The following is a 23,609-nucleotide window of genomic DNA, read 5'->3' as shown; positions in this document are numbered from 1 at the left end:
CTGTGAGCCTCATGCACAGCGTTCCAAAGCTTGTAAGCAAAATGCTCACCGCTCGGCTGGCTCCAGAGATACACAACTTGGTCACGCAAAATCAGAGCGCCTTCATTTGAGGAAGGTCAATTCAGGACAATTTTCTCTATGTCAAGAATGTGATAAAAGCGGCTCACTCGACAAAATCACCGCTTGTGTTCCTTAAGCTGGACGTGGCCAAGGCCTTCGACTCAGTATCCTGGGAATATTTGTTAGAGGTGATGGAGGCAATGGGGTTTGGACAGAGATGGAGAGACATGATTGCTCTGATATTGGCGTCGTCCTCTTCTAGAATACTGTTGAATGGAACGGCCGGAGCGCCTTTTCTCCATCTCCGTGGCCTGAGGCAGGGAGACCCGCTGTCCCCTCTGCTTTTCATCATTGCTATGGAACCACTGCAGAGACTGCTTGTGATGGCAACAGAGAGGAACATTCTGAAGCCACTAGGGACGCGGGTGGCACGTTTCCGGGCCAGTTTCTATGCGGATGATGCGGCCTTGTTCATCAACCCGGCACATGAGGAGATGTCCGCTGTCACTGCCATCTTGGAGATGCTTGGAAATGCGTCGGGTCTCAAAACAAACCTGAGTAAATCGGTGGCATACCCAATTGCTTGCTTGGACAATGACCTGCAACAGCTACTAGGGCCTGCTAGGATTGCCCAAGGATCCCTCCCCTGTCAATACTTGGGGCTGCCCCTGGGAGTGCGTAAGCCGAAGAGGATTGAGGTGCAACCGCTAATTGATAAGATTGCCGGTAAGCTGTCTTTAAGGAAAGACCGGCTTCTGAACAGAAAGGGCAGATTGGTTTACACAAATTCGGTGATCACGGCCACGGCAACATACTTCTTGACTGCTTTTCCCCCTGATAAATGGTTTATCAAGAAGGTGGATAAGTTGAGGGAAATTTCCTTTGGGAGGCGGACGATACAAACATTGGGGGGCGAAGCCTTGTAAACTGGACACAAGTGTGCTCCCCAATAAAGAATGGAGGGCTGGGGGTGAAGAACATTGAATGTTTCAGTCGGGCCCTCCGACTGCGATGGGAATGGTTTCGCTGGGCTGAGGAAGACAGGCCATGGAAGGGATCGCCGACGCCATGTGATGAGAAGGACAAGCAACTGTTTGCGAGCTGCACTTCGATCCTGCTAGGGGATGGGCGAACGGCTGCTTTCTGGACGGACAGATGGCTAAATGGAGAAGCCCCCTGCATGGCCTTTCCAGAACTGTATCAACTAGCCAGGTTCAAGAAGATATCGGTGCGGGAGGCGCTCCACAACAGAAGATGGATGCATGGACTGCCGAGAATGATAGGGGAGGAGCAGCTTAACCAATTCGTGTGGCTCTGGGAAGAGGTGCAATTGCTGCATCTCAGGGATGACAAATACCAAATCTGCTGGAACCTAACTGCAAACCTACGCTACTCAGCAGCCTCTGCTTATGATATACAATTTGTGGCAAGAGTGGTCAAACCTGATCTGGCCAAAATACGGAAGAGTAAGATGGAGGGGAATATCAAGTTTTACCTATGGCTGTTGATCCAAAACAGGAACTGGACCGCCGATCGCCTGCAAGCAAGGGGATGGCCCCATAATGCAATGTGTGTTTTGTGTGACCAGGAAAATGAGACGGCGGATCACATCACACTAGGCTGCTGTTTTGCCAAAGAGGTCTGGATGCAGTTCCAAGGAGGCACTGGGAGAATGGCAATAGAGGTTCTGTCGGCTGCAACAATTAGGGAATGGTGGGCCAGCCTCTGTGAAGGCAGGGGGACAAAGGAGAGGAACAAGGAGCAAATCACGTTAGCAGCCTACATTGCTTGGAACATCTGGAGGGAAAGAAATAGAAGAATTTTCGAGCAAAAGGAGCTGACGCCGGTTGCACTCGAGTTTTCTACGAGGCCACTAGCCCTGTGACAATAGAGGGCTGACCGCTGGAGGAGGAAATTGTCTCCCCCCCCAACTCTTTTTTGTTGGTTTTCTTCCTCCTTTTTGCCCCTGCTTTTTGAGGGCCGCCTAGGCTTCCTGCCTGGCCGAGTTGGCGGCTGCCGGCAAGGCTATCTGCCTTGGCAGACTGCATGTTGTAATGACTTTCTCTACTCTTCTTAAATGCAAAAGCAGAGCTCCTGCTGTTTCACGTCAAAAGATAGCAATGTGATATAACTCAAAACAAAGTCACTTGACATAAATTAAAATGTACTGTACTTTTCTAAATGCTGCAAACTGCTAAACGTCCCTCGGTTTTTAGTGCCTAAATGGTTTTGGGATACCTGTCGTTTTTAAAGCACTCTATATCAAAACACAAGCTTAGTTGTTGTTGTTCCGTTCAGTCTATCCGTCAAACTGAATAATATATAGCCCATGCTGCAGATATCTCTGTTTCTTTTTTCCACGCGATATTAGCAAATTGATGAAATTTCCTCCATGTGATATTATGAAATTTCCTTCCATGCTGGTTTCAGGAAGGGGGGTTGTGTCTCTCAGTAATGCTTTTTAGTGGAGTTCTCCATCCTAGACTGGCGATCCCCAATAACATTGGGCTCCATGGCTTTACAAGTTGCTAGATTACTTGCTTCATTTATGTATGTTTTAGAAGCTGTAGCATAGGTTCGTTCTAGGATTAACTGTCGCCTAGGTTTGGTTCTTGGATTAACCTGGTGCTTCTCACCTTCTGAAGTGAATGCTTGAGTCCTGTATAATTTGCAAAAGAAAAAAAATAGCAGAACCTATAGTTATTTTATCTCTCTCTAAATACTGCAATCTTGCACTTCAGAAATAATCTGACTTCTTGATTCGGCAGCGGTATTTCCTTTCTCTTGGTTTGGGAAAAAATAGTAACTTTAGGTGCATGTTCTGACTTCTCATCCTGTCTAATCATAGGCAGCAAGGTACTTGAACACCTCTCCATGTCCTGATGAGCTTGTTAGAAGAAGCTGCTCAAGAATTGGTGTGAACTCAGTAAACATAAATCACATCATGAAGTCAGCATCTGTGCGTCCAGCTACAGGGGTCGGGCAAACTTTCTCTTCCAAGACGACCACCAGTGGCAAACCTTCAATTGAATCACAGATCAAAGCGTAATAATCATCAATCATATGCAATTATAATTTTGTAGGAAGTTGCTCACTTCCTCAAAAGTTTTTCTTTCTATCCTACAGGAATGGAGATGCGTTTCGAAGGAAAATAAGGATTACTTCCAATGCATTTGTTGCTTTCGGTGTTCTGTATTGTGGCGCACTTATTCATAAACGTTTGGATTAAAGATTAAAGACGCTGGTGCCAGGGTTGTGGTGGAAACCCTCGTACTCCAGATAGAGCAGAGCGGGATGGAGTCATTATGAAGGACGTCAAAGCTTAAGAAGGTGTTGGGTTCTGCTATGTAAATAGAGATGTGTAATAGAGTTGCTCATTAGTTGGCTTAAATTGCTAGTATGAGTTGCATTGTTAGTTCTTTATATGTCTACTAGACAATTGTGTTTTCTTTTGAGGGTACTCCTCTGTTAAACAGAGGGAGTACCCTTTATAGTGTTATAATGCGGTCGTTCAGATGGGTACCACATATGTCAACCTTTATTTGTGTACCCATATTTATATCGGATATTCCCTCTGTTTACAAAAAATTAAAATATCTTATATTTGTGAACGGAGGAAGTATTTGTGAGCAGAAAGAGTTTTTCTTATGTCAACACTATTGTGTTAATGCTATAAAGTTTCTCTTTACTCTTTTTTTTGAGAGAGAGGTTTTTGATGTTGGTACTTAGCCCAGTAAATTGAATTGGTATTTGGTCTGGTCCGGGAATTGGAGGACCAAGCGGTAGGCAACCTCTGCTGGCGAGTCCGGTTCAAGGGTTGCAGAGCGGGAGCATCGTAGACGAAGTAGTCGATCATGCGAAGATATAGAAAGTAAGTTGACACATAAAAGTAGGGGAGAGCCGAAAGTAAAATTTTGAATTTCTCAGCTTGAGCTCAATGCTCATGCCGTGAACAGTAAAATTGGGAAAAAATAGTCTGATTTATTTAACATACTTTAAGGAATGTTTAAAGTGCATGCAACATTTTATCATGAAATCACATTGGTGGAAGTCGTGATGTGCTACCTCCGGTCTTAGTAGCGACGTGGTTCAGCCTAGGTGGCGAGTGTAACACCCTGGATGTAACTTTCCATAATTGTAACTCCAACCCTTGCTATTTCCGGCTATGTGATATGATATTTTCTTCGTGGTTTGGTTTTTGTCTTCGTTTTGCAATTTGTTCATGTCATGCATTTCATCTCATGTCATCATGTGCATCTCCTTTTGCATTCGTGTTCGTCTCATGCATCCGGTCTTTTTTCCCGTTGTTCGTTTCACAATCCGACGCTCCCACATGCACCCGTTGCACCCTTCAAATCTCGTTTCGTGAGCGGGAGAAAAATGTTCTCGGAATGGGTCGAGATTTGTCGAGTGGCCTTGGTACATCACCGTTAGACCGCGTGTCAAATTTCGTTCCATCTGGAGGTCGTTTGATGCCCCAACGGTTAACCGGGTAATCGCAAAAGCCCCTCTCTTGTTGCAACCCAACACCCCTCCAAAACAGTCCACTAACCCATCTAAACCCCCATCCATGCTCTCCGTCGTTGGATCACGATCGTGTGGGAGAAAACCGCACCTCATTTGGACTCTCCTAGCACCTTGATCCCCTCTAGTTAGGGTTTTTCCTCCTCCCGGCGGCGCTCGCTCGACGTGGAGATCGCGATCCCCTCCGCTTCCCTACCACCGACCGCCGACGCCCTTGGGTGGGTGGCCATAGTGGTTGATAGGAGGCTGGCGTAGGGAAGATCCTGCCCGCGGAATCCGCTGTTTCTCGAGCAAGAGATATGATGGAGGGCTCAACATCGGCATCTGAAGCGGCGATGAGCGACATGGAAGCAATGATGAAGGAGTTGGGATTGAAAGAGGATGATCTAGTGGACATAGTTGTGGAGGATGGTGACATACCGAAGGAAGCTGCTCGATGGATGGCAATTGCTTGTGTGCACATCGACAAGCAATATAGTCAGTATTGGTTCTTCCGCAACATGCAGGTTGCATGGGATCTAGCGCAAGAAGTTAAGTTCCGACCACTGGAGGATAACCTATACACCTTGCAATTCTCTTGCCTCGGTGATTGGGAGCAGGTAATGGAAGATGGGCCATGGACCTTCAAGGGCAAGGCTATCGTTGTCAAGCCGTATGACGGAATCACCAGACCTTCGTCGATTAGTTTGAACAAAATTGAGATGTGGATTCAAATTCATGACCTCCCGGAACTGTTTTTTGACCTGATCAAATCCCTTGCTGCAACTGTTGGAGACTTCATCTATGCTGAACCCAAGTCCCAATACTTTGAGGGTAACTTTTTCAGGGTTCGTGTAAAGGTGGATGTCACAAAGCCTCTCAGGAACGCTGTTTCATTGGTGATTAAAAAGAAAAGGGAGATTTTCAGGGTCAAGTGTGAGAGATTGCCTAACTGGTGCGCTGTCTGTGGCATGTTAGGTCACCTGTATAAAGAATGTGGCAATGGAATTCATCCTCCATCAGCGCTAGTTTTCAAAAATATTTGTGCTGATTAGTTTAAGGGTCCAGGCCATGGCCGTGGAGCTAGGAGTTCGCCGGGTGGTGGAAGAGGCAGAGGCAGAGCTGGTCGTGGGGCAGGTCGTGGGGCAAACCAGCATGGTGCAAGTCAGCATGATAGCAAGGAGTGGATGGAACGGGATGACCCTAGTCGTAAAGAAGATGGCATAGACATGATAGGGGCTGAAGGCAACAGGAAGCATGGAGCAGCACAAGTCAACTTGGGGGAGCCTGTGGTGCTGGACTATGTAACACAAAATAGCCCGGGTCAAGCGCCTCTGGCCTTACCCCCAACGGCGGTACCTCAGAGCCCAACCTCCAAGCAAGAACCAAAGAGGACGAAAGCCACTGTGATCATGTTTGAGCAGGGAAACCTGAAGGCTACAACTAGCAACAACTCTGATGCGCGTTTGGCGGGCTCCCTAGAGGAGTCGCGCCGAGCGCGATGAGTCTTCTATGCTGGAACTGTCGCAGGGTTGGCAAACCCGCGAAAGTTTGCGAGCTTGGTGAGTTAACGAGGCGTTTTGCTCCCTCTATATTATGTATCCTTGAAACTCAATTAGAGGGTAAAAGAGTGGAAAACATGGTAGACACACTAGGCTTCAATAAAAGTTTTGCGGTTGGTAGTTCGGGAAGGAGTGGTGGCCTTGGTGTATTCTGGAAAGATTCAATAAAAGCAAAAGTTATTGGTTACTCGCAGTATCATATCGATATGGAGGTTGAGGATCTTGTGACTCTCCCTTTCCGCATCACCTTTGTTTATGGAGAGGCCCAAGTCCCTGAGCGATACAAAACTTGGGACATGATGAGAGGCATTGTGGCTGCAAGTATGCTTCTGTGGACAGTCATTGGAGATTTTAATGAAGTTCTACATGCAAATGAGCATGACGTAATTGGCAGCCGCAGTCAGGCACAGATGGATGCTTTTAGGGATGCCCTGGACACCTGTGGTATCTCGGACATAGGGTACAAGGGGATCCCGTGGACTTTCAAGAAAAAGGTGGCAGGAGGGACTTTTACTCGGGTTAGGTTGGACAGGTGTGTAGCTTCGGCAAACTGGATTCTTGCCTTACCACAAGCCGAGCTGAGCCACGAAATAGCAGCCTCCTCTGATCACGCACCATTGGTGCTCCACTTGATCGACGTGCATGCATGCACAGGTGGACCCCGGCCTTTTAAATATGAACTGATGTGGGAGTCCCATGAGAACTTAGCTGACACAGTGGCACACAGCTGGGGACAGCGTCAGGAGGGAACGGTTCAAGGGATTAAAGAGAACCTAGAATCACTTTCAGAGGGTCTAGCTACATGGGATCGTAACGTGTTTGGCAATGTAAGGCAGGAAATTAGAAGCTTACAGACTCAGCTTGCTTCCCTGAGAGCGGTCCCTGGAAGAACTGAACCATCTAGGATTGAGGTCAAAACATGTGACTAGCCGGTGGAACTATTTAATAGAGAAGAGATGCTCTAGCGCCAGAGGGCCCGGGTGGAATGGTTGGCACATGGGGATAAGAACACCTACTTCTTCCACTTAAGGGCAAGTAGATGAAGGAAAAAAGAATCAAATTAAAGCATTGCATCTGCCAGATGGGAGGGTGACCGAGGTGGTAGCTGAGATGGAGGAGCACACCACTAGTTTTCCAGCAACTTGTATTTATCTGAAGGATTACATAACATCAATAGGGTGCTGGATTCAGTTGTCGGTGTCAAAACCGGCGGATCTCGGGTAGGGGGTCCCGAACTGTGCGTCTAACGTCGATGGTAGCAGGGGACAGGGGATATGATGTTTACCCAGGTTCGGGCCCTCTCGATGGAGGTAATACCCTACGTCCTGCTTGATTGATCTTGATGAATACACGTATTACAAGAATTGATCCACCACGAGATCGTATTGGCTAAACCCTAGAGGTCTAGCTTGTATGGCTATGGTAATGAATATCTGTCTCTCCGAACTAAGCCCTCTGGTTTATATAAACACCAGGAGGATCTAGGGTTACATAAGGTCGGTTACAAAGAAAGGAATCTACATGTTTGGTCTCCAAGCTTGCCCTCCATGCCAAGGAGAGTCCCACCCGGACACGGGTGCAGTCTTCGGTCATCGTGTTCTTCACAGCCCATCAATCCGGCCCATAGCTAATAGGCCGGACGTCCGAGGACCCCTTAGTCCAGGACCCCCTCAGTAGCCCCTGAACCTGGCTTCAATGACAAGGTATCCGACGCGTAGATCTGTCTTCGGCATTGCAAGGCGGGTTCCTCCTTCCGAACTCCAAGATAGTCTTTGGATGAAACAAACGTGTCCGGATCTGCAACACACAGCCGTAGAGAGTATAATATTTCACGAATCCAATCTGCTGACCACTTAGTAACGTGACGTCACGCTTGCCTGGTCATTATTTCGAACCGTTTCCCGCCCCGCAGTTCCACGTTTTAGGGCGTGGTTTTTGTTGGCACGTCCCGTCGAAGCAGAGATCGTGTCCCCTTATCGCGGATTCTCATCAATATGAGCGTGGGTAACCCAACCGTCCAGTGGGAAAGATTCCTTAGGAATAGGCAGGTTCTCGGGCTTAGGAGGAGGCGTTCAATACCCGCTGCCTTTCTAAAGGAACCAAGAGCCGTCTTTTTTATGCCAAACCTCTCTTCAGCCTTCCCAACCTCAAGTTCTAGCACCCAAGGTCCGACTTCATTGCTTCGAGCCTCCCCATCATGTCAGGATCCAGCCCTCAAGGCCGATGGGTGGCTTCCTCCGCTACAGAAGAGGATATTGTGAAGCTTCGGGCGGCCAGATACTTGACCGCGGAGATCCACCATAGGCTTCCTACTCAAGGACAGTTTATTCCGACCCCCAGATCTGGCGAGAGGGTCGTATTCATCTCCCACTTCCTCCGAGGGCTAAGGTTCGCTCTTCACCCCTTCATCCGGGGGATAATGTTTTATTACAGACTAGATTTTCATGATCTATCTCCGGACTCCTTCCTCCACGTCTCGGCGTTCATTATTACATGCGAGGCCTTCCTCCGAATCCCCCCACACTTCGGCTTATGGCTCAAGACTTTTAGTGTGAAGCCAAAGGTGGTCGACGGGGAACAGGCGGAGTGCGATGGTGCTGTAGTGAGCAAGCTTACCAACACTCTCTGGCCAAAAGGCTCTTTCACCGAAACCTCCAACCAATGGCAGCGAGAGTGGTTTTATGTCACGGAAACCCATCGCACTAAGTGGGCAGCTATACATGCGTTCCGTTCCGGCCCTCTGCCACAACTTGCATCATGGATTAACAAGGGGCTGGACTGGGGATCAGTTGACGAAGTGCAAACTCTACAAGCCGCATCCGAACCCTCCTTGAGAGAGACATTGATCTTGTCAACGTGATTCAAGTGATGCTAGTTCGCCGAATCCTGCCATGCCAGCGCAGGTATCACCGCATGTGGGAGCTTAATCCAGAAGGACCACGAACCCTCCGACACTTTTTCGGCATTACGCACGAAGGGATGTGGAAGCTGTTTTTCGGGAAGCAAAAAACATTGGCCGGACACTACTGAGGACGCTGGCCTTGACTGCCACCGTCCGGATACCCCGGTAAGCACTTGTCTTCCGAACACTTTGTAGTTACGCATACCGTAATATGGTGCTGAGCGAACTATCTTCTTCCAGGGCTGGATAAAGAAAGCGGAACTAATCATGTGTTTAGCCCCCCTGCCCGAAGGCCCAGCGAATCCTGTTTTAACAAGGGTGTTGGCCCTGGTACCATACCAGATGCCTGCGAAGGGGGGCAAGGCAGAGAGGACCAAAGATGGCCTCCATCCCAAAGGTGCATCAGACATTGTGTCCGGAGGAGTCAAGATCCCATCATCCTAAGACAAAAATGAGGGGGAGGTCACCGCCTCTTCCCCCCATGGAAAGAAAAGGGCCACCTCCGAAGAGTGGGAGAAAAAGGCTCCTAAGTGAGGCAAGATGGCTCTGTCGGGCGGCTCAGGCTTGGAGGACATCGACGCGCAGTCTCATGACGAGGACAAGCCTCAGGCCAAATCGTAAGTAAACAAGGATGTTTTAGACATGTTCCGTTCTTTTTCTTGTGATGCCTAGAATATATATATTTTTGTAGTTCGGCACGCAATCTTCTTCAACAATCCTCTTCCTCGGGGGACCTTCTCCCAGAGATGATGGAAAGCGAGACGCCTCCACCGTCCTCTCCGCCCCATAGGGCGGACGACTTCGAGGTGTCGTCGCGGAGGGTCTCCCCCGACCAACAGGTGGTGCGAGGGATGATGAAGATATTACCCGAAGGTGATACTTCGGTGGCCCGGGGTCCGGGGACCAGTAATGAAGGTCCCGAACAATCCGGTCTACAGCAGGATACGAATAAATGGATCCCTTCAAAGGGTGGCCATACTCCTACAGAAGCCTCCGGAGATCCAGAGGCGCCGGATATACTGACTAACATGCTGCAGCTGGCGTCCGTCTCAGAGGAACATCATACCTTGATGGGCACGGTGGTTGAAAAGGTCCTGTCCGCGAAGCACGGATTGAATGAGGCTTTTGTGGGCCTGCTAAGAGGTTTCGAGGTTTGTACTGTAATATGTTCCATTATGTTTTATTCACGAAATGCACCTGTGTATAGATAGTAGCCCCTGAGACTCTGATTGGCTTCCCGAGGGAGGCAATTAGAGGATCAAAAGAAATGCCCAGGGACTGGCCTGATTAATTGGAACATAGGTTGTTTCTCCCCTAACGACTGCCCGGACTACAGATATTGTCGAGCTGCAGCGGAAGCTTGATGTGGCAGGGGATGACATTGCGTTAATCAATAGGCGTCTTGACGAGTCGCAAGGTATGTATTCGGAGTAGTCCTTATATATACGTGTCTGTAATATAAGCGTGATGCTGAAAATTGCATACTGGGATATATATGGCTGCAGATGATGCCGCCGCCGTTGAGATTCTTCGAGCGGAGCTGGCCCGGGCCAAGGAGCGGGCTCGGTTTAGTAATGCGGCTGCCGAAAAGGCGTCAGCTGAGCTAAAGGCCGAACAAGCTGCACGGCGCCAAGACGAGGAGAAAATATCCGCGATGGCGCTCGAACTAAAAAATGCTACTAGCCGCTGTGAATATCTTGAGAAGGAGAATGAAGCCAAAATAGCTGAACTTGACAAGGCCTTGCGAGAGGCTAGAGAAGCGCGATCTGAATCCAGAGCTGCCCGTGATGAGATCCGGCAAGCTGGGGAGATTGCGGAGGGTAAGCCCTTTTTGCTACAGACTAAGTTCTATGATTCGAACTATGCTCAGCTTAACCAAGTGTGGAGTTCTCCAGACGAGTTTTCAGACTTGCCGAAGAGTTCTTCCAATGCGACGCAGTTTTACCAAGCACAAGAGGGGTATACAATGGAGAAGCTTTTATGGTCACAATTTGGCGCATCAAAGCGCCCTCTGTTGCTGAATGAACAGATGTCCCAATGGGCCGAGCTTCATAGGATATCGGGCGCCGCCATGAAGAACATCATAATCCGGCTGTGGCCGACTGAGCCTATTCCGAATAGCTACTTCGGCTTGGTGCGGCGGCTTGTTGATGCGGCGCACGTATCGACGCTGTTAAGCGGTCGGCGTGCATTGAGGGTGCACGGATGGCCTTTGCCCGTGTCAAGACATACTGGGGGAAGATGAAGGCCATCAATGTTGCAGCGAAGAGTCCACCCAAGGGCAAGGACCATCACGCACCGGAGCATTATTTTGCGGACGTCTTAGAGGCTGCCCGCTTGATAGAGGGTCAATGCTCAAAAAACATAATATTCGAGTGAGATGTATGGGAATTGTAAAAGACAATTTTATATTTAATCTATTTTTATGTTTTGCTCGAAAGCTTTTGTTCCTCCTGTGCGGCCGTTTTTATATAATCTGAAATTTTTCCAGTCGTCGGCTTCAGCCCCCTCGTAGGAAGTACGGGGGTGTTCTGAAAAGCATTTGATCACTCTTGACCCAACGTCTTGGTCCATGAAGGAGGTGACAAAGCGGCGAACCAGGCAATCAGAGTATAGGGCGTTAACACTTTCACTTAGCCATAGGAGTTTTATGGTGGGTCTACGATATAGCCCCTGGTATATACGCGGCTTATTTTTAATAAGATGCGTTGCAAAAAAATGATCTGAAAAAGATCCTTTGTATGACACGGAGAGAATCGCTAAAGATTCTGATAAGTCATCGAGTGGTTGACCAGCTCTCGCCGCATCATGACAGTCAGTTTTCGGCTTTCTCTACTGAGGTGCTTGACCAGATGAAACGGAAGCACAATCGCATTAGTTCTCCCTTTACTACCCTAGCCGGTAGAGCGAAACGTAGGGTAGCAAGCATAGGAGCCAGGCAACCCAACTATTGACCCAAGACATGATTCGGGGCTGATGCATATAAGGCCAAACTCGCAACGCCGAAGTACGCTATAAAGCTGTTCGGACTTGCCGGCAACTCATTTGTTCCCATACCGAGCCCCTGGCGGGTTATGCCGAGGTGTGTGTGTAAAACAACCACGGGAGCAAAAATTTAGATCGATTAGGAAAAAGTCCATACTGGACACTGGCTACTTTTACTGGGAGCTGAGTGATATGCCAATTATTATATAGATAACAAAGCCGTGACTCTGGCTATTTGACATGCCAGGGGTCGAAGGCTGAGGAAAAAGGCACTTTACAGGCTCGGAATAGAGCGCGCGGTCTACAAAAAGTTATTTTGAACCTCCTGTCGCACATCTGCGCCGCCTGTCCTCGGTTAAGGGATTTCTTGACAGGAATAACCCTTGGGTGATTGTACGAACCCGAACTCTGGTAGAGTCCTCGGGGTGACCGACCCTTGAGCTAACTGTAGAGGGAAAACAGGAAAAGGGCAGTTAGAAAAGTAGGGTTATAGGGGTTTGCAGGCCCACCCTCATTGTGCTTCCGCCGATGCCCAGGGTATTTTAAGTGCATAATTATGTATGCGCGGTACCCACTTCAAAGGCATATTAGGCGAATGGCGGAAGCTGAATTGCTAGTCCAATATGGACATTGATCGGTCGTGTTGAATGGAGACCGGCGGCATGATGGCCGACATGGTATGCGGCGTGACAAGGCCGCTGCGTAGTTCGGCTGAGGTAGCCGTAGTAGGATCTCCTGTACGGAGGGAGTGTTCCGTGCGCTCACCTCTAGGGGTGTGTGTGTCACGTATACCATGTTTACTATTTTTGCATCGGGGGGAAACTGCTTCTGACCCCCGTTGTTCGGTTGGTGAGCCTGTTCGTCGTCGCTATCGCCGGGCGGCCTCTTCCCCTTGTGTTCGGCATTTAACTTGCTGGCCTATTTGAAGACCCAAGAGCTTCTGTTGGTGTGATTAGCTGGTTTATTGGGGTGGCCATGGATCTGGCAGGGCCTATCCAATATTTTGTCTAAATTGGATGGTTCATCTTTGTTTGCCGTAAATGGCTTTTTCCGTTGGCCGGGTTTGGGGCCGCTGAATCCAACTTGACCGTTGTGTCCTGTGTGCCCTCATTATTCTTGCGACGTTTGTTTTTATTGCGTCGTGGCTTTCCATTACCGTCCCGCACTTCGGAGGTGCCCGGATCACTGGCACTATTGCTTCTACGGGCGAGCCAGCTATCTTCTCCCACGCAAAAGCGGGTCATCAGAGCGGTAAGGGCTGACATAGACTTTGGTTTTTCCTGACCGAGGTGGCGGGCAAGCCACTCGTCCCGGATGCTGTGTTTGAAGGCCGCGAGGGCTTCCGCGTCCGGACAGTCAACAATTTGGTTCTTTTTAACTTAAAACCTAGTCCAGAGCTTTCTGGCGGACTCTCTGGGCTGCTGGACAATGTGACTTAGGTCATCGGCATCCGGTGGCCGGACATATGTACCTTGAAAGTTATCTCGGAAGGCATCTTCCAACTCCTCCCAGCTGCCAATTGAGTTTTCAGGCAGACTGTTTAGCCAGTGCCAAGCTGGTCCTCTGAGTTTTAACGAGGGGTATTTGATGGCATGAAGGTCGTCTTCGCGGGCCATGTTGATATGGAGAAGGAAATCCTCAATCCACACCATGGGATCTATTGTTCCGTCGTATGATTCGATATTCACGGGTTTAAACCCTTCTGGGAATTCATGCTCCATTACTTCGTCAGTGAAGCAGAGTGGGTGCGCGGTGCCTCTATATTGGGCCACATCGCGACGTAGCTTAGATGGAGTCCGTCTGTGGTTTTCGGCCCGGTCATGACTATACTTGTCACGTCCGAATAGGTAGCCGCCGTTGCACGTCGAGGCACGTCCTCGCGGTCCGTAGATCGATCTGGTATGTTCTGCTCTACTGTCCAGGTCCTGCCGAGGGTCGTATGTATGATCCCGAGCTGTTTTATCTTTGTTTTTTCTTTGGGTTGAGGCGGGCTGCTGTTCGGCTTGAGCTGTCGCTTTATCCCGACCGCATGGTGGTCGGTTAACCGCATTGTCCTGACCGCTTGGTACAGGTTCCGGCGCCTCCTCATCGAACTGAGGTAGCAATCTGCGCTTTGGGTAACCCTTGGTTGTGCGCTTGAGGCCGTATTCTTCGGCTATTAGGATGTCTGTCCATCTATCATTGAGCAGGTCTTGGTCAGCTTGGAGCTGCTGCTGCTTCTTTTTTAGGCTCCTTGCAGTGGCCAATAGCCGGCGTTTAAAGTGCTCCTACTCGAGAGGTTCCTCAGGCACGATGAAATCCTCGTCGCCGAGGCTCTCCTCATCCTCGGAGAGTGGAAGATAATTTCTATCCTTCGAGTCTTCATGTATGGCCTGTTCATCGGGGCTATCGTGCTTGTCTTCCCGTTCATCCTGTTCGGACGTTGCCTCAATAGGGTCTTTCTTGTCTCCGGCATCATCCGAGGTGTTGTTTTCTCCGGTGTCGGCATTGCTGTCTTTTGCATGACGTGACTTAGAGCGGCGCCGCTGATGCCGGCGTCTAGGCTGTGTCTCAGGAGGTTTATCCTCGACCGGATCATCTTTGTCATCGTCGTTAGTTTCTTTAGGTGTATCCACCATGTATACGTCGTATGAAGAAGTGACCATCCAACGTCCGGTAAACAGCGGGTTTTGGCCCTGCTCCTCATCGGCATCGTCGTGTATACCGTCGAGGTCTTCGGAGCCGTAATCGAGCATGTCAGTTAAGTCCTCGACGGTGGCTATGGAGTGGGTGGCGGGTGGGAAGCAAAATTCTCCATCATCAGCCCCTAGTTCGAACCGGATATAATTCGGATGTAAGTCCTCCACCAAGGACATGTTCTTTAATGAGTTTAGCATGTCGCCCAAGGGCGAGTGCTGGAAGATGTCTGCGGCGCTAAATTTGAAGATTGATAAACGATCAAGTTCGGCGTCCGCGGGCTCACATGGTTCGGAACTTTTGGCCGGAGATGAGTCCAGAGTTCCGGTGGCATGGGTGTCGTGTGAGATTAAGTATATGCGCGGCTCCAACGCCGGGGAATCTGTGGCCTCCATGGCGGGGTTGAGCTTCCTGTCCTTGGATGGTGCTGTCTGCTCTGGATCTAAGGCCAGAGCGGTTACAGGAGCTATCTCCTGGATGCGGTTCGATGACAGATTTAGGTCATGTCCATCGGAGTGACCGGGAGTGGTTGTCGCGGTCTCGAATCCGGGAAGATTAAGTCTCCACGGATGTCCGCAACGTAGTTCAAGCTCCCAAATCTGACCCGGTGGCCAGGGACGTAGCTATCGATCTGCTCCAGATGGCCAAGCGAGTTGGACCACAATGCGAAGCCGCCGAACACGAAGATTTATCCAGGTAGGAAGGTCTCACCTTGGACAGCATCATTGTTGACAATTGAAGGGGCCATCAAACATTTTGGGGACGGCACATGGAACTCTCAATGAAAGCACCAATGTCGGTGTCAAAACCGGCGGATCTCGGGTAGGGGGTCCCGAACTGTGCGTCTAAGGTCGATGGTAATAGGAGACAAGGGACACGATGTTTACCCAGGTTCGGGCCCTCTCTATGGAGGTAATACCCTACGTCCTGCTTGATTGATCTTGATGAATACGAGTATTACAAGAGTTGATCCACCACGAGATCGTAATGGCTAAACCCTAGAGGTCTAGCTTGTATGGCTATGGTAATGAATATCTGTCTCTCCGGACTAAGCCCTCTGGTTTATATAAACACCAGGAGGATCTAGGGTTACATAAGGTCGGTTACAAAGAAAGGAATCTACATGTTTGGTCACCAAGCTTGCCCTCCACGCCAAGGAGAGTCCCATCTGGACACGGGTGCAGCCTTCGGTCTTCGTGTTCTTCACAGCCCATCAGCCCGGCCCATAGCTAACAGGCCGGATGCTCGAGGACCCCTTAGTCCAGGACTCCCTCATCAGTACCCCAGAAGGTCACCCCAGCAATGAACCAAATTTTAGAAGCGAAGTACACACAAGAGGAAGTCAAGGTGGCCCTTTGTCAAATGTTCCCCATGAAAGCGCCGGGTCCAGATGGATTTCCAGCACATTTCTTCCAGCGACATTGGGAAGTTTGCTGGAATGAGGTGACAGAGGTTGTCCTTCGTATTATTAATGGAACCAAATCTGCAGAGTGTATAAACGATACAATTCTTGTCCTCATACTGAAGGTAAAGAACCCCACTTCTTTGACACAGTTCAGACCCATCTTGCTTTGTAATGTACTTTACAAAATAGCATCCAAGGTTATATCAAACATGCTCAAGGTGGTGCTCCCGGATATCATTTCAGAGGAACAATCCGCCTTTGTTCCTGGCAGGCTTATTACTGACAACATCATTACTGCCTATGAGTGTCTTCACTTCATGAGGCACAATAGATCCAAGAGAAATAGCCACTGTGCACTTAAACTAGACATGATGAAAGCATATGACAGAGTCGAGTGGGACTATCTTCAGGCAATAATGTTGAAACTAGGATTTACGGAGAGGTGGGTTAACATAGTCATGGGCATGGTACGATCTGTGAAGTTCTCAGTTTTATTTAACGGGAGGAAGCTTGATGAGTTTCAACCTTCTCGTGGGATTCGACAGAAAGACCCTATTTCCCCATATATTTTCTTGATAGCAGCAGAGGGCCTTTCGCGCCTCCTAAAATCTATAGACGAGTCATCCAACATAGGTGGGATACAAGTGGCGGCTTCGGCACCACCAGTTAACCACCTATTATTCGCCGATGACAGCCTGCTGTTTTTCAAGACTAGTACATATGGGGCGAATGAGGTAAACCAGTTGTTGAACACATATTGTCAGGCTTCGGGACAGAGAATTAACCACAAGAAGTCCACAATTTTCTTTAGCAAGAAATGCTCCGAAAGTATAAAACAGGAGATTAAGGCTTTGCTGCAAGTTCCAAATGAAACCTTAAGTGCAAAATATCTTGGTATGCCCTTTGATGTGGGGTCTTCCAAGAATGGGGCGTTTAAGTATTTAAAGGACTACTTGTGGAGTAAAGTGCAAGGATGGATTGAAAAACAATGTCAACAACAGGGAAGGAGGTGTTTGTTAAATCAGTGGCCCACGCAGTTCCAGTTTTCTCTACGTCATGTTTCAAGCTACCAAGAGGACTATGTGAACATCTAAACATGCTTATTCATAAGTTTTGGTGGGGGAGTAAAGATGGTACGCAAACCACATTGGGTCTCGTGGGAGGCGATGACACAACCAAAGAGCATGGGAGGCTTGGGATTCAAGGATTTTGAATTATTTAACTTGGCACTTTGGCGAAACAAGCAAGGAGGATCCTTCGGCACCCGGAGTCGCTGAGTGCTTGGATCTTGAAGATCATATATTTTCCGGAGTCATCTATCCTATCAGCCGAGCTAGGTAGCCATCCAAGCCAGGTTTGGAGATCAATTGTTGAAGGCCGAGACATTTTAAAACAAGGCTTGATCAGAACTATTGGTAATGGTCACTCCACCCACATTTGGAATGAAAACTAGATACCTAGGAAGGAGATGATGCGGCCCTATGGTGCATGAACATCTAACCCTCTGCAGATGGTCGCAGAATTGATTGATGCCACTTCGGCCACCTGGAACATCGCCAGGTTGGAAGAGGTTTGTCTTCCAGTAGATATAACAACTATCTTGGAGATACCATTGTGTACCACAAATATCGAGGATACGTGGACATGGTTCTTTGAGAGGAACAGGTGCTTCTCGGTAAGATCGGCATATAGAATGATGGTAGAAACAAAGTACAGAAGAGGAGTGTGGCTTGATGGATCGACAGGATCTTCAAGCACGGCCAGAGATGTTGATTCATGGAAGGAATTGTGACAGACAAAGGTTCCTAGAAAGATTAGGATGTTTCTATGGAGACTTGCTAAGCAATCCATCCCCACTGAAGATGTCCAGGCACACAAAAACATGTCGACTTCATGTGAGTGTGGGCTTTGTGGCGCACCGGATTCTTGCTGCCATTCTATGCTGGAATGCTCGATGTCACGGTGCGTTTGGGCCATGGTGGATGGAGAACTGGCAAAGCATATGTGTGCGACGACTGAACCTAATGCGAAACAGTGGTTGTTTGCTATGATTGACTCTTTATCTCATGGTGCTTTCATCCGCCTAGCTGTCACTCTCTAGGCCATTTGGTGGGCAAGGAGGAAGGCAATCCATGAACAAATGTTTCAAAGTCCCGCAGCAGCCCACCAGTTCATCTCAAGGTTCATCCATGAACTTGAGCTACTACCTACTCAGGGGAAGAGGAAGCATGTCGCCCCCAGACCATTGGTTATCAAGCCAAAGGCGCCCCCTCCGGGATACATGAAAATCCAAGTTGATGCAGCAATCTCCAAGGTGCACAATAGGGGAGCAGCAGCGACGGTGTGTCGAGGTGGCAAGGGAAACTTCCTTGGCAGCTCAGCGTTGGTTATCAATGGCATCTCTGATGTGGCCACGTTGGAAACGCTAGCATGAAGGGAAGGCCTAGCACTTGCGACAGACCTCTTTCTCTAGAATATGGTTATCACGTCCGACTCAAAGCAAGCCATAAACGATATATATAGAGGAAGCAGCGCAAGATACAGAGCTATTGTTTCTGAAATAAACCTTACGGCTTTACAGTTTAATTGTAATTTTATGTTTGAAAGTAGAGCGGCGAATCATGACGCCGATAGACTAGCCAAGTTTGCACATTCTTTGGATCAAGGGAAACATGTGTGGATGTCGGTCCCGCATGATCTAGTTTGTATCCCACCATTTATGGAATTTGCATGAATAAAGACTTGGTTGAACCCTAAAAAAAATTGGAATCTCCTAGCTCCCCTACCTATAAATAAGCCTCCCCCTCCAAAAATCACGGGCAAACCCTAGTCTATCGCCTCCACCTCGCCGCCGGACATGTCCGCACCGCCGCTCCGAGCCACTCACAGGTCGACACCTGTCCTCCCGCGCCTTCCCCACCACCACGCCTCCCGCGCCGAACCCTAGCACCGTGCCGCTGCCTCGACCACCGCGCCGCCCTGCCGCCTCACCACCACCACCGCTGACGCGCCCTGCCTACTCGTCGGAGAAGCCGCGCTCGCACCCCCACGTCGCCGCCCGGCCCCGTCGTCGCCGGATCCGGGGGCTCCACTCCCGGATCCGTCCGCCCCTACTCACCGGTGGCCATCCCCTCGCCAGACCTTCCCGCGGCGCCACCGCCGCCCTCGCCTCCGATCCAGGCGGGATCGGGAGGACGACGTCGGTCGCGCCCGATCGCCTCGTTAGCCTCATGGGCCACGGCCTAGCCGCCGGCCCAGTCACCTTTCCCCCCTCACCTGGGTCGAGCCCATCTGGTGAGATTCCCGGCAGTGCGTGTTTTTTTTGTTTGAAGTTTTCCTAACTATCCAAAACTATCGCGCCACCGCGCCGCCTCACCACTACCACCGCTGCCGCGCCCGCACCCCCGCGTCGCCGCCCGGCCCCGTCGTCGCCGGATCCGGGGGCTCCACGACCGGATCCGTCCGCCCCCGCTCGCCGGCGGCCATCCACTCGCCGGACCTTCCCGCGGCGCCACCGCCGCCCTCGCCTCCGATTCAGGCGGGATCGGGAGGACGAAGTCGGTCGCGCCCGCTCACCTCGTTCGCCTCGTGGGCCACAGCCTAGCCGCTGGCCCAGTCACCTTTTCCCCCTCACTTGGGCCGAGCCCATCTCGTGAGATTCCCGGCCTAGTGTTTTTTTCCGTTTGAAGTTTTCCTAACTATCCAGAACTGCCAAGTCCTGAGTTTTTCACAACATGTGTGCATGTTCATCACATCATATCTCCATGACCGTAGCTTCGTTTTGCGTGCATGTCATATCAAAATGTTCGTCTCGTGATGCTCTTCATGTTAGGGTCATTTTCATGCATGTTACTATCCATATTGTTGACCTAATCTTTGTTGCAAAAGTGCTATATGATGTTGTCTGCTGGAATTCAACATAACTTGATGATTTGTCATTTTCGTTGCTTTTTGTGTGTGCATCCTATGAGCATGATGTCTACATGTTTTAGGAGCATCTCCATGCCATCTTTACAGTGGTGCAAGCCTTGTATTTTTAGGAGCTATGTGGTGACTATCACAAGCATGCAAAGTAGGCTATGTGATGTTGCTGATTTTAGACACTCGGTAATGTTGCTTAGTCTTTTCCTGTTACATTTTGATGCTATGTTGTCATGTTTCTACCATTAGATCCATACACATTTAGAGGTAGTTCAGTAAGAGTATTTTGAAGATGTGGTATTGCTTTATCCATTCATGCCTCTGGTTGCAATTATGGAGTACTCTAGCTTGTCATTACCATGCTCTACTTTTGCTAAATATTCTTGCTGGCAGATTGTTAACATGAGGTTCACTTTTGCCATGACTTTCGCTAGTGATCGATGCACACTATGTACTTGCTCTTGCCATGCTTAGCTTCATGAATATGTCTACTTACTGTTGGTTACATTGTGATGCCATGTAATGCTTTATGGTGAGTGGCATGAGCTTGCAAAGTTGCTATCATGAATCTGTTTCTGCCATGCTCTATTTTTCTTCTAAGTCTGAGTGAATTGCGAAAAACCACCACATTGAAGCGTAGGTTTGCAGGAAAGACTCTTCTATGAATTTGTGCCAGAAAACACTGATTTTAGTCCTAATCTTTTGCAAAAAAACACTGATCAACCGTTTTATGCATTTTAATCTCGATTATGACATGTGGAGCCCTGGTATTTTTGCATAGTCACCCTTCGGGTAAAAGTACAAAACGCAATCAGCTCCTCGTTGCTGGCCTGCAGCAGAGGCATCGGTGCTCATGGTCCTCGTCGCCAGCCATGGCCACACCGTCCAGAGGGAGGAAGTGGTTGGCTCGTCGTCGTTGGCCGGTGGTGCCGCATCTGGCGGTGGTGGGACGAGCACCAAAGGACGAGGCGGTGGCTGGTTCATGCATGCGGCAGTGCTGCTGGCTTGGAGTCGCCATGCGCTTGGTACCGTCAGCCACCGCGCGCTCACCGTCGAGGTCGCTGGTTGCTGCAGCTTGCGCGCCACCGTCGCTACTTGTGCCGAGCTGTGCGATGCCGCTGGTGCTTGCTCCCTTGGGAGGTAGGGGTCAAGGGCGCCATCGCCGCTGCTTCCTCTGCTGGGAGGGCGGGGTCAAGCATGTCGCCGCTTGTGACCGAGACGTGCGTCGTCAGCGCCGCTTGCTCCGTCGGGAGGCAGGGGTCGCGCCCGAGCTGCCTGCCGCCGCGCGGCCGCCGCTTGCTACGCTTGCACCCGAGCTGCGCGTCGGGGTCGTAAACGGGAAGGGAGGTGGCGGCGCTGGGAGGGCGGGGGCGCACCGGGAGGGAGGTGGCGGCGCGCCGGAGGGAGGTGGAGGAGCAGGGAGAGGGTAGTTTTTTAGGGGAGAATTTTTTTAGGGAGGGGAGGACGTTTTGGCAAAAAGACCGTTAGCCACATCAGCAAATGGTGGGCTCCATCTGTCATAATGGTCATCAAATGGGCTAAATCCATCAAGTAGTGTTTTCTGCAAAAGATTAGGCCAAGAATCAGTGTTTTCGGGCACAAATTCGTAGAAGAGTCTTTTCTGCAAACCTACGCTTCAATGTGGTGGCTTTTTTCAATTCACTCTAAGTCTGAAACTAAACATATAACTTGCCATGTTTGCATGGATGCTATCATATTTTCCGTGCATCTTTGGGTAAAGTCCAGTAAGGGAGTTTTGTTCTATGTCTTTAGTACTAGCATGCCATACCTTTGTTTGCCATGATATGTTATTGTAGCATGTTGTTTGCTAGCTCTAAACATTGCTACCTGGTGTTGTTTTGACATGTTTAGTATTTTCTCTAAGTCTGTGAAGCTGATATCATGTGCATTTTTGCCATGCTATTTTAGGATTGTTCTAGTGAGTTACAGTAGGAGCTCATTGTTCATGATTTGTAGAGCTTCATGTATACTTTACTTCCATGTGCTTTGTTGCTATGTTGGAGTGTTGTAGCATAGTTTCTTGATGTATCCTAAGTGCTATGGTGCTATTAAGCGCAGATTTGCATCATTCTTGTTTTACTTGTCATTTGCAAACCGTGCATCCGTTTCCGGTGATCCTTATATGAATTTCGACCGAAATCACCCCATCTTTCCAGCGGAATACTTGGTTTGCCAAGTTTATGCCTTAATCATCATTTCCCTTCCGGAGTACCCATATGCATTGCACATCATATCTTGCATTCCATGCCATGTCTTACATCATGTTGCTTGTGCATTGCACCGTGATTGATTGTTGTTCCGTTGCTTGTGTTCTTGTTTTGGGTAGAGTCGGGAGACGAGTTCGTGAACGAGGAACCTGTTGAGTACGCTTATGAGGAGCAAGCTTTCGACAACCCCGAGAACTTTGCAGGCAAGATGACCATTACCCTCGATACCACTTCTATCTTTGCTTGCTAGTTGTTCGTTCTATCGCTTTGTCGCGCTACCTACCACTTGTTTATCATGCCTTTCATATTGCCATGTCAAGCCTCTAACCCACCTTCCTAGCAAACATTTGTTTGGCTAAGTTACCTCTTTTGCTCATCCCCTCTTATAGCGTTGCTAGTTGAAGGTGCCTTGCAGGTTGTTCCATGTTGGAACATGGATATGTTGGGATATCACAATATCTCTTATTTAATTAATGCATCTATATACCTGTCAAAGGGTGGAAGGCTTGGCCTTTTGCTCGGTGTTTTGTTCCACTCTTACCGCCTTAGTTTCCGTCATACCGATGTTATGTTCCTTGATTTTGCGTCCCTAATACGGTGAGGGTTTATGGGCCCCTCTTGATAGTTCGCTTTGAATAAAACTCCTCCAGCAAGCCCCAACCTTGGTTTTACCATTTGCCTAATCACAACTAAAACTTGCATAGGGACTTTTCGGACCCCATGGACTTAATCAACCACCGGGCCAGTGCTCCACATGAGTGTTGGTCCAAACTAGAGCACTGTGCGGGGCCACCCCTTGGCAACTTAGGGTATTTGGTATACACATGTACGCGTAGCTCATCCGGTGTATCCTGAGAACGAGATCGCTCTACTCCTATCAGGCTAGGTCGGTGCATCAGGAGGTCTTGCTGGACTAGTTTTACCATTGTCGAAATATCTTATGCACCGGGATTCCGAGTCTGATCGGAGGGTCCCGCGATGGAGGATTGTCTCCGTGGATCGTGAGCTTGTCATGGGCTAAGTTGGGACACCCCTGCAGGGTTTAAACTTTCGAGAGCCGTGCCCGCGATTATGTGGCAGATGGGAATTTGCTAATATCCGATTGTAGAGAACTTGGCACTTGACTTAATTAAAATGCGTCAATCGTGTGTGTAACCGTGATGGTCTCTTTCCGATGAGGTTCGAGAAGTGAACACGGTGGGGTTAGTTTGAACGTAAGTAGTTCAGGATCACTTCTTGATCACTTCTAGTTTCACGATCGTTGCGTAGTTTCTCATCTTACTCTTATATGCGTATGTTAGCCACCATATTTACTTAGTGCTTGCTGCAACTCCACCTCATCCTACCCATAAGCTTAAATAGTCTTG

At 49.2% G+C, this 23,609-nt stretch overlaps 1 protein-coding gene across 1 annotated transcript; it reads left to right on the top strand.

Annotated features, from left to right (window-relative positions):
• Positions 1-1,240: 1,240 nt before the first annotated feature.
• Positions 1,241-1,945, top strand: LOC147960493 (uncharacterized). The gene has a single exon (XM_087533376.1). The coding sequence runs from the start codon at positions 1,241-1,243 to the stop codon at positions 1,943-1,945; it is 705 nt and encodes a 234-aa protein (XP_087389502.1).
• The last annotated feature ends 21,664 nt before the right edge of the window (positions 1,946-23,609 follow it).

Source organism: Triticum urartu, chromosome 7A, assembly GCF_056163025.1.
Source record: "Triticum urartu cultivar PI428250 chromosome 7A, HENAU_Tu73, whole genome shotgun sequence".
NCBI lineage: Eukaryota > Viridiplantae > Streptophyta > Magnoliopsida > Poales > Poaceae > Triticum > Triticum urartu.
The sequence above is the reverse complement of the archived record's forward strand: the minus strand, read 5'-3'. Positions and strand labels throughout refer to the sequence as shown.